The 11,442-nt window shown below is 36.9% G+C and overlaps 1 protein-coding gene across 2 annotated transcripts; it reads right to left on the reverse strand.

The window, feature by feature from the left end:
* Positions 1–229: 229 nt before the first annotated feature.
* Positions 230–10,534, reverse strand: LOC136845232 (N-acetylneuraminate lyase-like). 2 transcript variants are annotated; one of them, XM_067115318.1, is made up of 9 exons: positions 10,429–10,534; positions 6,781–6,805; positions 6,531–6,589; positions 5,448–5,518; positions 4,810–4,952; positions 3,104–3,272; positions 2,379–2,527; positions 1,633–1,804; positions 230–613 (listed from the first exon to the last, which is right to left on the reverse strand). In XM_067115318.1, exons 2-9 carry the CDS (start codon positions 6,781–6,783, stop codon positions 456–458), a joined length of 924 nt encoding a protein of 307 aa, XP_066971419.1. In that variant the 5' UTR covers positions 6,784–6,805; positions 10,429–10,534; the 3' UTR covers positions 230–455. The 2 variants fall into 2 exon arrangements, with proteins under 2 accessions (XP_066971419.1, XP_066971417.1); XM_067115316.1 differs by having other exon boundaries at positions 10,388–10,533.
* Positions 10,535–11,442: the final 908 nt, after the last annotated feature.

An 11,442-nucleotide genomic window follows, 5' to 3' on the forward strand; every position in this document is an offset into this window, starting at 1 on the left:
GGGTGGCGGAACACTACCGTTTTCTAGACCATCCAAGAGTACGGTAGGCGACTGTTCGAGCCAACAGCATGTGATTGTTTTGCAGTTGCTAGAAGATTCTCTCTCTCTCTCTCTCTCTCTCTCTCTCTCTCTCTCTCTCTCTCTCTCTCTCTCTCTCTCTCTCTCTTTTATTTATTTATACAACATATACGCCTTTTTTTTTATTCCACATGTAAATCAAAGGCTAATAGTTTTTCTGCGGATTTTCACATTTATTTACTTGTTACAAAGCGAATGTGTACAGAGAATGCCTCTCTATCAGTTACTCTTACAAATTTATTTGAATTTGTATTTGATTTTGCTTTAATTTGAACAGTCATTGGAAGCTCCCGGTAGATAGCTGTGTCAACAGACTCCTTTAAAAATTACCAGTTTTTGTTGCACTGGATATTCTAGCGTCTTGGTCGCTTGGAATTTTAGTGGACTGATAGGCCTACAGCTCTCAAGTCTTCCCTGAGCCTATCAAGCATCGCGGGCGTACAGGGCTTGACCGGGAATCGCGTCGGGCCCATGTCAATCCCAGTCAGGAGAGTCGTGGCTGCTTTCAGGTGCGCTACTGTAAATCCACCACCACCTATGAATGAATAGATTAGGAAAATATGATTAAAACATTGATTTTATGACGACAGTCAGTAACTGAACGGATGACGCAGTTTGTAAAACTGTAAGAAGTATATAACAGTAAACCGATCATAAATCATAAATATTTATATTTTAATATAAATGAATACAAATAGTTCAATACATCCTCAATCAGTTAAAGAGTTGAAAATAACAATTAAAATGTGCGCCGAAGTTTCCTCGGCGCAATCGAGTTTTCTGTACAGTGTATAATGCTGTTGAGCCATGGCCCATGAAGCTCTCAGCCACGGCCCTGTGGTGGCATGTCTTATAGCGTTTCCAGACGCACGATTGTGACTAAATTTAACCTTAAATAAAATAAAAACTTCTATGGCTAGAGGGCTGCAATCTGGTATGTTTGATGATTGGAGGGTGGATGATCAACACACCAATTTGCAGCCCTCTAGCCTCTGTAGTTAAGGTCTGAGGGCAGACAGAAAAAGTGTGGATAGACAGACAAAGCCGTCACAATAGTTTTCTTTTACAGAAAACTAAAAATGAAGTCAAACAGATAAGCACATAATAATGCTATATATATATATATATATATATATATATATATATATATATATATATATATATATATATATATATATATATATATTTATACATACATGTAAAAGTGATCAACTTACTCTGATAGTGGGAGACCCTTTTCTGATGGAAAGTGCATGAAAGTGATCAACAACTTACTCTGATAGTGGAAAACCCTTTCTGACGGAAAGTGCATAAAAGCGACCAAGAACTTCCTCTGATAGTGGGAGACCCTTTTCTGATAGAAAGTGCACAAAAGTGATCAACAACTTAATCTGTTAGTGAGAGACCCTTTTCCGACAAAGTGCACAAAAGTGACCCACAACTTTGCTAGTGAGAGACCCTTTTCTGACAAAGTGCACAAAAGTGACCCACAACTTACTCTGCTAGTGAGAGACCCTTTTCTGACAAAGTGCACAAAAGTGACCCACAACTTACTCTGCTTGAACACAGCACCAATTTGAGTGACAAGTTCTTCCTGGACCCTTTTGGCCTCCGCTACTTTCGATTCTTTCATGAAGGAGAAGATCTGAGACGCCATTGTGGGAAACCCACTGAAAGTTCCTCCGACGGCGCTGCTGAAGCCAAGGCTGACTGCCTCTTGCAGCTTCTGTGGTTGAAAATAAGAATAACTGTACCAGCTTTCTTAAGAACATTACCTGTAGAGACCCAGTCAGTCTCAGATTAGTTCACCATTTAACAGAAAAATAAAATTAGCGGCTGACCATTTCCTGTAATTTCTGTAGAAGGCGGTAAGACTGTTTTCATTTCTGCCAAAATTATTCGTTTTCAAGATTGACAACTGTCTAGACGATAGTTAGATTAGTACACCAAATATCAGAAAAAACTTAAGAGGTAATGGGACAATACTGAAGGACTTAGTTAATAGTGAATAGATTTTAATGAATATCAGATAATGAGATGCTGGTTATATCAGCAGTTATAAAGGAAAACACGAAGTCTTCTTTAAACCGAGAATTATAACACGACGTTGTTGGTATACTGTAAGAGCATGTAGCCAGGAGCTCGTGTGGTAGAATTCTTAGGTCATCCAATGTTTTGAAAAGCTAAGAAATATCTAAATTAAAAATATCTACAAAATTATCTCACACTAGTCGTCGTATCAAAGCCACCTAACATCAGAAAGGGTTAGGTAAGCGAAAGGGGTACTCCGGAATTCTTACCTCATCAAAACCATTGAAGATGGTGAGTGTTCCTCCAGCCACCTGCAGACATTTCTTGCCCTCTCCGGCAACGTCCATGTCGGTGAATTTGAGGCCAGCTAGATTCGGAATTCTCTTGATCCCCTTCTCGAGAAATTCACTCATGGATACTACCGAAGACAGAATGAGATATTAAGGAATTCTGCCGAAGACGGAAATAAATATTTAGCAATTGTGCGAAGACAGAATGATATACTAAGCAAATCTGCCTAAGACGGAATTAGATATTAAGCAGTTCTGCCAAGGACCAAATGAAGGTAGTGTAATGTAAGTCTGCCAAAGACAAAATGAAATCAATGTGAAGAAACACTGCCGAAGACAGAAATTACGAGTCAGGCTACTGTCTTAAAAACAGTCTATTAATCAAACCTTTAAAGACAAGTCATTGTTACAACGGTGCTTATAAGGTTACTATATATATATATATATATATATATATATATATATATATATATATATATATATATATATATATATATATGTATGTATATAGGATGTTACAGGTGGTCAGACATATAAAAAAATGTATTTGGTTATAACTTGAGCTTTTTTTGGTAATATTTCCCGCAAGAGTTTGTCACTTGTAAATCGTCTCTCAAAATACATTCTCGCCAACAGACTCGCGTGCACGCGGCGCAGATTTCATACTTACAAGTAAAAGAACTTAATGGAATTAAGCTACTTACTGTCGACGCATGTTTTCATCGGAATGTGGTAGTAAAACAGCGGAGTATTTGGGCATACTTTTGAGACCTCTTCCATGAAGTCAACAAGTTCATCAGGAGTCTTCGGTCTGTCAAACAAATTGGGGAGAAGGGCCACGCCCTCCACGCCAATGCTTACGGCGTGTTTGACCTAAGAAAGAAAAACGTTGTAGCTTAGGTCACTGTCTCAACTGAAGGTGATCCAGGCTAACTTATCATAGGTGCACCAGAGGTTACAATTATCCAAACAAATTAGGAGGAGGAGCGACTGTCTGCACGACAGTAATTACAGTGTTTGGCTGAACAAATGTTAATTCTGAATAACAGCTAAGAGTTGAGAAACGTTATTTACCTAAGTCCATAATGGCCGAGCATAATTTAATTTAGCATTATCGTAACATATTGAACTTTAGAAGTTCAAGCGAAGGTGAAATGCACTGCTACCCTAATACTATTCTCCTTGCATTTTAATACATTTTTATATATTTGTTAATTTATTCATTTATTTATTTTTAAGTGGGATATCTTCTTTCTGTATTTAACTTTACTTCCTCTTACTTCTTCCTAATGAACACCATATTCCGTGGAAGCTTGAATTTCAAGTCAATGGCCCCTGTGGGTTTGTTCTATATGAACAGGTTTCATCTTCTGAATAATAATAATAATAATAATAATAATAATAATAATAATAATAATAATAATAATAATAATAATAATAATAATAATATTAGCGTGTACTGAAAGTATATTGCTCAAGTATATTGAGCTAACCTTACTCAAAGCAAAAGTAATTGCACTTTGTAAGTTCATTAAGTTAACATATCCTAACCTAACTCAAGGTGAATTTAATGCTACATTTGAACGGAAGAATTAGACAGAGACAAGAGGAAGCAGAGGGAAAGGACGACGATGATGAGATAAAGAAGATGAAGAAGTAAGAAAAGAAAGTACTGTATAGGAATGGAAGGAACACAAGAAGACGAAGGGAAATGACAAGTAGAATAAGAAGAAAGATCATAAAAAAGGATCAAACGGCTCTAAATTATAAGAAGGAGCAGAAAAAAGCATACTCGAAGAAGAAGAAGAAGAAGAAGAAGAAGAAGAAGGAAGAAAGAAAGGAAGAAAGGAAGGAAGAAAGAAAGAAAGAGAGAAGAACAAGAAAAAGAACAAGAAGAAAGAAAGAAATAAAGAAAGAAAGAAGAAGAAGAAGAAAGAAAGAAAGAAAGAAAGAAGAAGAAGAAGAAGAAGAAGAAGAAGAAGAAGAAGAAGAAGAAAAAAGAAAGAAAGAAAGAAAGAAAGAAGAAGAAGGAGAAGAAGAAGGAAGGAAGAAAGAAAGAAAGAAGAAGAAGAAAGAAAGAAAGAAAAAAGAAAGAATTAAAGAAGAAGAAAGAAAGAAAGAAAGAAAGAAGAAGAAGAAAAAAAAAGAAAGAAAGAAAGAAAGAAAGAAAGAAAGAAAGAAAGAAGAAGAAGAAGAAGAAGAAGAAGAAGAAGAAGAAGAAGAAGAAGAAGAAGAAAGAAAGAAAGAAAGAAAGAAAGAAAGAAAGAAAGAAGAAGAAGAAGAAGAAGAAGAAGAAAGAAAGAAAGAAAAAAAGAAAGAATTAAAGAAGAAGAAGAAGAAGAAAGAAAGAAAGAAAGAAGAAGAACAAGAAGAAAGAAAGAAAGAAAGAAGAACTGGCAGGGGAACTGACCAGCTCGCAGGTGTTCTTGAAACTCCCGGCCTCGCACTGTACGATGACGGTGGAGATCTCATCTCGACACTTCATCCAGGCCTCAGCGATCTGCTTTCTCTCGCTCACGGTCATCGACATTCCTTCCCCGGCCGTTCCATTCACTGACATAATAATAATAATAATAATAATAATAATAATAATAATAATAATAATAATAACTTTATGATATTTGTACAATTGAAGCTATTGATACTACAACTACTTTGTAAACTACCGAGTTGAACCTTGTTCTTAGTCGGATGTGCTGAGAACTAGCAGAAAGAAAATATACAAAATAATATCTCTTTTATTTAGCTTCACGGAGAATGCAGGTATCTTTTTTTTAATGGTTTTATCTCTTCAAAAGGATGTATTTACATGTAAGTGATCACTGTATGAAATCTTTCATGTTCATGCATCATTTTCTACATTTTTTCTTATTAGGAATTTTAATTTTTTAGTAAGTTTTGCATTCTTGGAAACCCACAAGTCAACAGCGCGTCCTATTTCTCAACGGCCACTTGCCAGGACAATGCTAACAAAATCTTAAAACTAGCAGGTATCGGCCATAGTAGTAACCAAGATAAACTAATAAAAAGTATATGGCTGAAACTTACGCCAGATTGCCGTGATTCCATGTTTCTTAAGGTGCCTGGCGTAGGTTGGAATGACGTCAAGATTCAGGGAGCTGAAAGACAGAAGCAATGAATTAAAATACACAGTTTTTCTGAATAAATCTCATTATTTTCTTAAGACGAAACGATTGGCGGGTTAAAGTAAGTATATCTTAGTTTAACCAGACCACCGAGCTGATTTAACAGCTCTCCTATAGGGCTGACCCGAAGGATTAGATTTATTTTACGTGGCTAAGAACCAACTGGTTACCTAGCAACGGGACCTACAGCTTATTGTGGAATCCGAGCCACATTATGACGAGAAATGAATTTCTATCCCCAGAAATAAATTCCTCTAATTCTTCACTGGCCGGTCGGAGAGTCGAACGCTCGGCCAACAGCGTGCTAGCCGAGAGCTCTACCCACCCCTCCAATGAAGAAGTGATAGGAGGGTAAAATTCAGTGAGTTGTTAGGGGAAAATGATAGAAGCCACTGAGGGAGTCTACACTTAAATTGCTAGAGTATACAGATGACTTGCTAAGGAAACCTAAGCATAAGTTGTTGGTTGAATCTGCAGATAATATGCAAGAGTTAAATACAGATTACATGTAAACTGATGTAGAATACTCTACAGAATCTTACTAGGGAAACCTACACGTAAATTGATGTGGACACAACAACTAACTTGGTGAAAGAATCTGCAGACAGTTTGTCAAGGAATGCTACAGATTTCTTGCTAAGGAAAATTTCACATATCTTGTAAAGAGGAACTACAGATAATTTGTAATGGGAATCTGTAGATAGTTTGATTTAGAAAACTACAGATAACTTGTATAACAGCTTTCGCGTTTGCGAAAAGAATACCTTATCAGGTACAAGAAAACGTATAAAAAAACTTACTGGGGAAAACTACGAGCATTTGGAAACCGGAAACAACTAAACTCAACTTCCTATGAAAACCATTCTACTGACTATGGAACACTACACAACCTACAAGGGATAAACGTATATAACTCGCCTTGGTAATCACGAGATAACTTACTAAAGAAAACTACGGATAAATTGCCGATGGAATGATAACTCACCCGTCACTTTTAAAAGGAGCATGAGGGGGCGCCATCATACCAGTGAAGTTGAAGCGTTTCTGGAAGACAAAAAGTTTTTATTTTTTCTATATACTTTGGATTCAGTCTTCCTATGAAAATAGCAATGGTGAGATATTCAGTGACCTGATGCAAAAGATATATTTTATGTGCAAGTATTCAGCATGTATAATACCAACCGCCTGATATAACGAAGCAGAATAATTTTAAAAAGATGTGGATCTACACTAACCATTTTGCCGGAGTTCGTCGGTGATCTGTCAGAGAGGCAAAAAATAATACATTATTCATCATATTATCACAACCGAAACATGCATTCACATATAAAAGATGTGATTTGGTAGTAGTCGCCTCTGTTTTTCCAGGCACCTGATTTTATCTTGGTTCACAGGAGGACCGGAAAGATATTTATTGTAGGCTACAGGAACCTTGAAATTGAAAAATGACACATGGAATACTACAACAGGGTGCCAATGATGAAAGGGTACCAGCTATATTAATGGTAGAAATTGCCCTTGAAACTGATAGTTGTTTTGGAAGGTCTGTTTGCATTGCCAAAAGATAGATAGTTTATCCTGTCCTTTCAGTAAAGTCCCAATAATCTTCTAGCTAAATGAACAGATCTCTCTCTTTCCCCTTGGCTCTCTCTCTCTCTCTCGATTCCCAGTCTGAGATATTTTCCTACTATTGCAAGATCGTCATCCACTGAAACAGATAAAGCTGATACATTTGGCTTGCTTTCCTTAAACGCAAAAATAAATAAATAAGGAACGAAAATACAGCACTGAGAACGACAAGTTGCGTACCCCTCGTAATACTGTCCAGAAATTGTTGAGACTTCATGGTAAATTATAAGAGGAAGGCCGCTGTTTACATTTAACGGCAAGAAGAAAGCAATAATATATCCAATGAATTTTTTTTACCAACTTTTGCTTTGCCTTATCAGAAGAAAGCAAATATATTATTAGAGGCTTGGAAAAACTTGATAAGAACATTGTCACCATTTTTCAACACATTAGCGTTTAAAGAATCTGTAGTTCGATTTCCGGCCGGCCGCCCACCAGTCTACCGAGTTTGCGCCACTGGTCTACAGGGGAAAATGCATGCACACACACATATATACATATATTATGTATATATAGAAATATATATATATATATATATATATATATATGCGTATACAGTGTATATATATATATATATATATATATATATATATATATATATATATATATATATATATATATATATATATATATATATACATACATACATACAGTATAATGTACGAGTAGACGGAGAGAGATAAGAACAAAGAGAAGGAGAAGACACGCTTCTTGTATGCATGGAAGACGTAAACAGCAGAAGGCTAAACTGAGTGTGGACATAACAAAAGATAACTCCACACTCCAGCTATTCTTAGATTCACGATGATTATGATGTTTGTGGGCGGTGGTGCCTTCTTCAGCAAGAAAGGGACGTCGTGAATTAAATAAACGGTTCTGTGAGTTGAAACGTATTTTTAAATCACGTGACGATCTTGCTACAGTTCAGCAAAGGAGAGAACTAAGCGGAATGCTAACATATATAGGTGTGTGGGGAGGCACCATACGGTTAAATCTTATATGTATTGCCTAACATTTTTTAGAAATGTCCCATCTCTACACAAACACACATAATATATATATATATATATATATATATATATGTGTGTGTGTGTGTGTGTGTGTGTGTAAGTGCGTGTGCGTGCTGTGTGTGGAAACCATAAGCTAAATTAATTTATCACCCGGTTCTCTGTTGACTCTCAAGATGCTAAACACTATCACAGTCGTCATACCAGATTTAGTGATGACCTTGGGTTAAGCAAGAATCACAAGCCTCTTGCGAGCGACTCTTTAGTATTGTTAAACAGCATCTTGTAACATTATACTATTTAATAAACTATAAATGCGTTACGGTTTATCTTTCGTTTTTAACTTGAATTGATTAATAGGGATTAGGAGAAGAATGGGTGGATCTCACTAATCTAATATTACGCCGAGTTTATCTTTCGCTCTCACTGTATAGGTCTAGTGGTTAGGACGCTCGTCCCGCTTGTAGCGTGCGCTCCCCTACACTCTGCTTTTCGGCTTCCCGACTATCCCCACGGGCTCAATACGCAGATTTAAAAAAAAAAAAATGAGCTGAATGGAATCTGTCAGGCAGTATGGTGGGCCTGGGACAGAATTCCACCTGTCCATTAATATTAACAATAAAACACTATCAGTTCTGTTGTAACGTGGGTTGGTTTCCCTCAGAGTTAATATTCTTGAAGATGAGAGAAAATGTCTTCTTGTTTCATTTGAAACTCATGTGGCTTTTTCATCCGTAGTGGCTACTACCCTTTATACCTATGCACATGATTTGTTTTGAGATTTACCGGACTTAATCTACAACTTCCGTCATGCTGAATTGTCAGAGCTTTTTTCCTGAGCCTTTATCTCTCCTCCACATACTTTTTTCCTGAGCCTTTATCTCTTCTCCACGTACTTTTTTCCTGAGCCTTTATCTCTTCTCCACGTACTTTTTTTTCCTGAGCCTTTATCTCTTCTCCAAGTACTTTTTTCCTGAGCCTTTATCTCTTCTCCAAGTACTTTTTTCCTGAGCCTTTATCTCTTCTCCACGTACTTTTTTCCTGAGCCTTTATCTCTTCTCCAAGTACTTTTTTTCCTGAGCCTTTATCTCTTCTCCAAGTACTTTTTTTCCTGAGCCTTTATCTCTTCTCCAAGAACTTTTTTCCTGAGCCTTTATCTCTTCTCCACGTGCTTTTTTCCTGAGCCTTTATCTCTTCTCCAAGTACTTTTTTCCTGAGCCTTTATCTCTTCTCCAAGTACTTTTTTTTCCTGAGCCTTTATCTCTTCTCCAAGTACTTTTTTCCTGAGCCTTTATCTCTTCTCCAAGTACTTTTTTCCTGAGCCTTTATCTCTTCCCCACGTACTTTTTTCCTGAGCTTTATCTATGCTCCACGTCATCTCTGATTATTCAGGCTTACTCTGAACAATAAAGTAATCTCATGAATCATGTACCAGCTGACGCCTTTAAGTTAGGTAAAAAAATAATTTTTTCTTTATTATCAGAAGATAATGAGAGGACGGATCTTAAAATGATGAAAAACACTAAGATTGAAAGCAGCAATTGTGTCTTTGGTGTGGTTGATTCGAAGTAAAAGATTTAACTAAATTAATATTTATGATAACACTGACTACTTACTGCTTATCACTGTCTTTATTTAAATGAGACGAAATAACCAAGAAGAAATATTACTAGTTACCTATTTAGTCTTGCCGTCTCATGACAAACGCAAGGATCTATCCGAAAAACTGACAACCGTTCACAGTGGCAGTATTGATTTTTTTATAGTTCCACCCTAAACCAACCCTTGTCAACCTACAATAACGTAGGTCTCGTTAACTATGGCAGGGCAGGATACCAGATAAATCAACAAAAACATGGTTAGCCAATACATTCACTGTTAAACCAATCAATAACCTAACTCGGGCGGCAAAGATTTCAAACAATAGTTGCCACGTATTTGCTGTAACTTGGAATTTTAGTTTGCTAACAGGAGGTAATATTCCTATCTGGTGAAGTTCTTTCCTACACAGAATATTTAAATGACTGGAAATACTTTGACTTGGTGCTTTGATTTTCGGCACAGCGTTTGATTATTGTCCTGCCACGTTGAATGCTTCGATACATTTCGTCCTCTAACTTCGATTACAATTACCAAGCTGAATCACCCAAATGGAGAACCAGTAATGTTAACGACTTTGGGAAATGGAAACGGTATTGAACGTTACCTTTTGTTTTAAACTGGTCACTTATCACTCTCAACACTAACTGATAACTGATGTGGAGGCCGACAGACCGGTTCAGCTGGTTTCGGAACGCTTTCCTGAGCTTCTCGTCCTGTTGGTGCCTCTACCCAAATCTGTCTGAGAAGTGCGATGGCCCTACCAGGGGTACTATGTCCTTGGTCCCTATCCTGGTACACCAGGTTGGGTATGGGGTTTCTGACTGTGTATCTCACTTGGGGTTACTAAGATACAGATTACGTGACCTTGAGTAGATGGCGCCAGCCTCTGTGCTCGGCTCTTCTTGTCTGCTCATCAATTCCGTGTCGTGCTTCGTGTCCGCGGATTTATTTTCTTGCCTGACACGATATCGAAAAGAGAAAAATATGTCTATTTTGCAGTTTTCCTCTTTCTCCATTCTTTCATTTTAAGGCTTATTCTTTTTTAGTCTCATACCGGGAAATTTAGATTCGACAGATGTCTTTAGGGAGCAGATTTTGATACGATTTTCGATGGAAGGAAATAATTATAGTTTTTACTCACTAGTCACGGTCCCAAAATCATATGAAAGTGTAGGCTGAGAACACTGGATTGGTTTAATAGATGACAAAACAAGGCAAACAAAATGATTTCGTAGGCACTAGCAGTGTCCTGGTAAAGAAACTAAATAAAACAGGTGAGAGAAGAGAGTAAATTAGAACACCTGTAACATAGTATATCTATATATCGTGTCTATTCGTTTGTATTTGTATGTTGCCTCGTCTGTACTCTTTTTCTCCACAAGGAAGCGTCCTATTTTGAGAAAGCATATTGAGCACGTTAAAGGCCTTATTGGCTTTTTCTGTGGATGATTTTGGTGTTTAAGAGGAATTGTCAGGGAGGATGAGTAAAAGTAAGGCAAGAAATGCAGCAGAGAATTGGGGAAGGCATCCTGCACATTAGGATGGAATATGGATGTTATATGTGTGTGTGCATTTATACTGGTTTGCATGAGGTCTATACATACACACATATTAATAGGCCTATATATATATATATATATATATATATATATATATATA

This window comes from Macrobrachium rosenbergii, chromosome 13 (genome assembly GCF_040412425.1).
Source record: "Macrobrachium rosenbergii isolate ZJJX-2024 chromosome 13, ASM4041242v1, whole genome shotgun sequence".
Lineage (NCBI taxonomy): Eukaryota > Metazoa > Arthropoda > Malacostraca > Decapoda > Palaemonidae > Macrobrachium > Macrobrachium rosenbergii.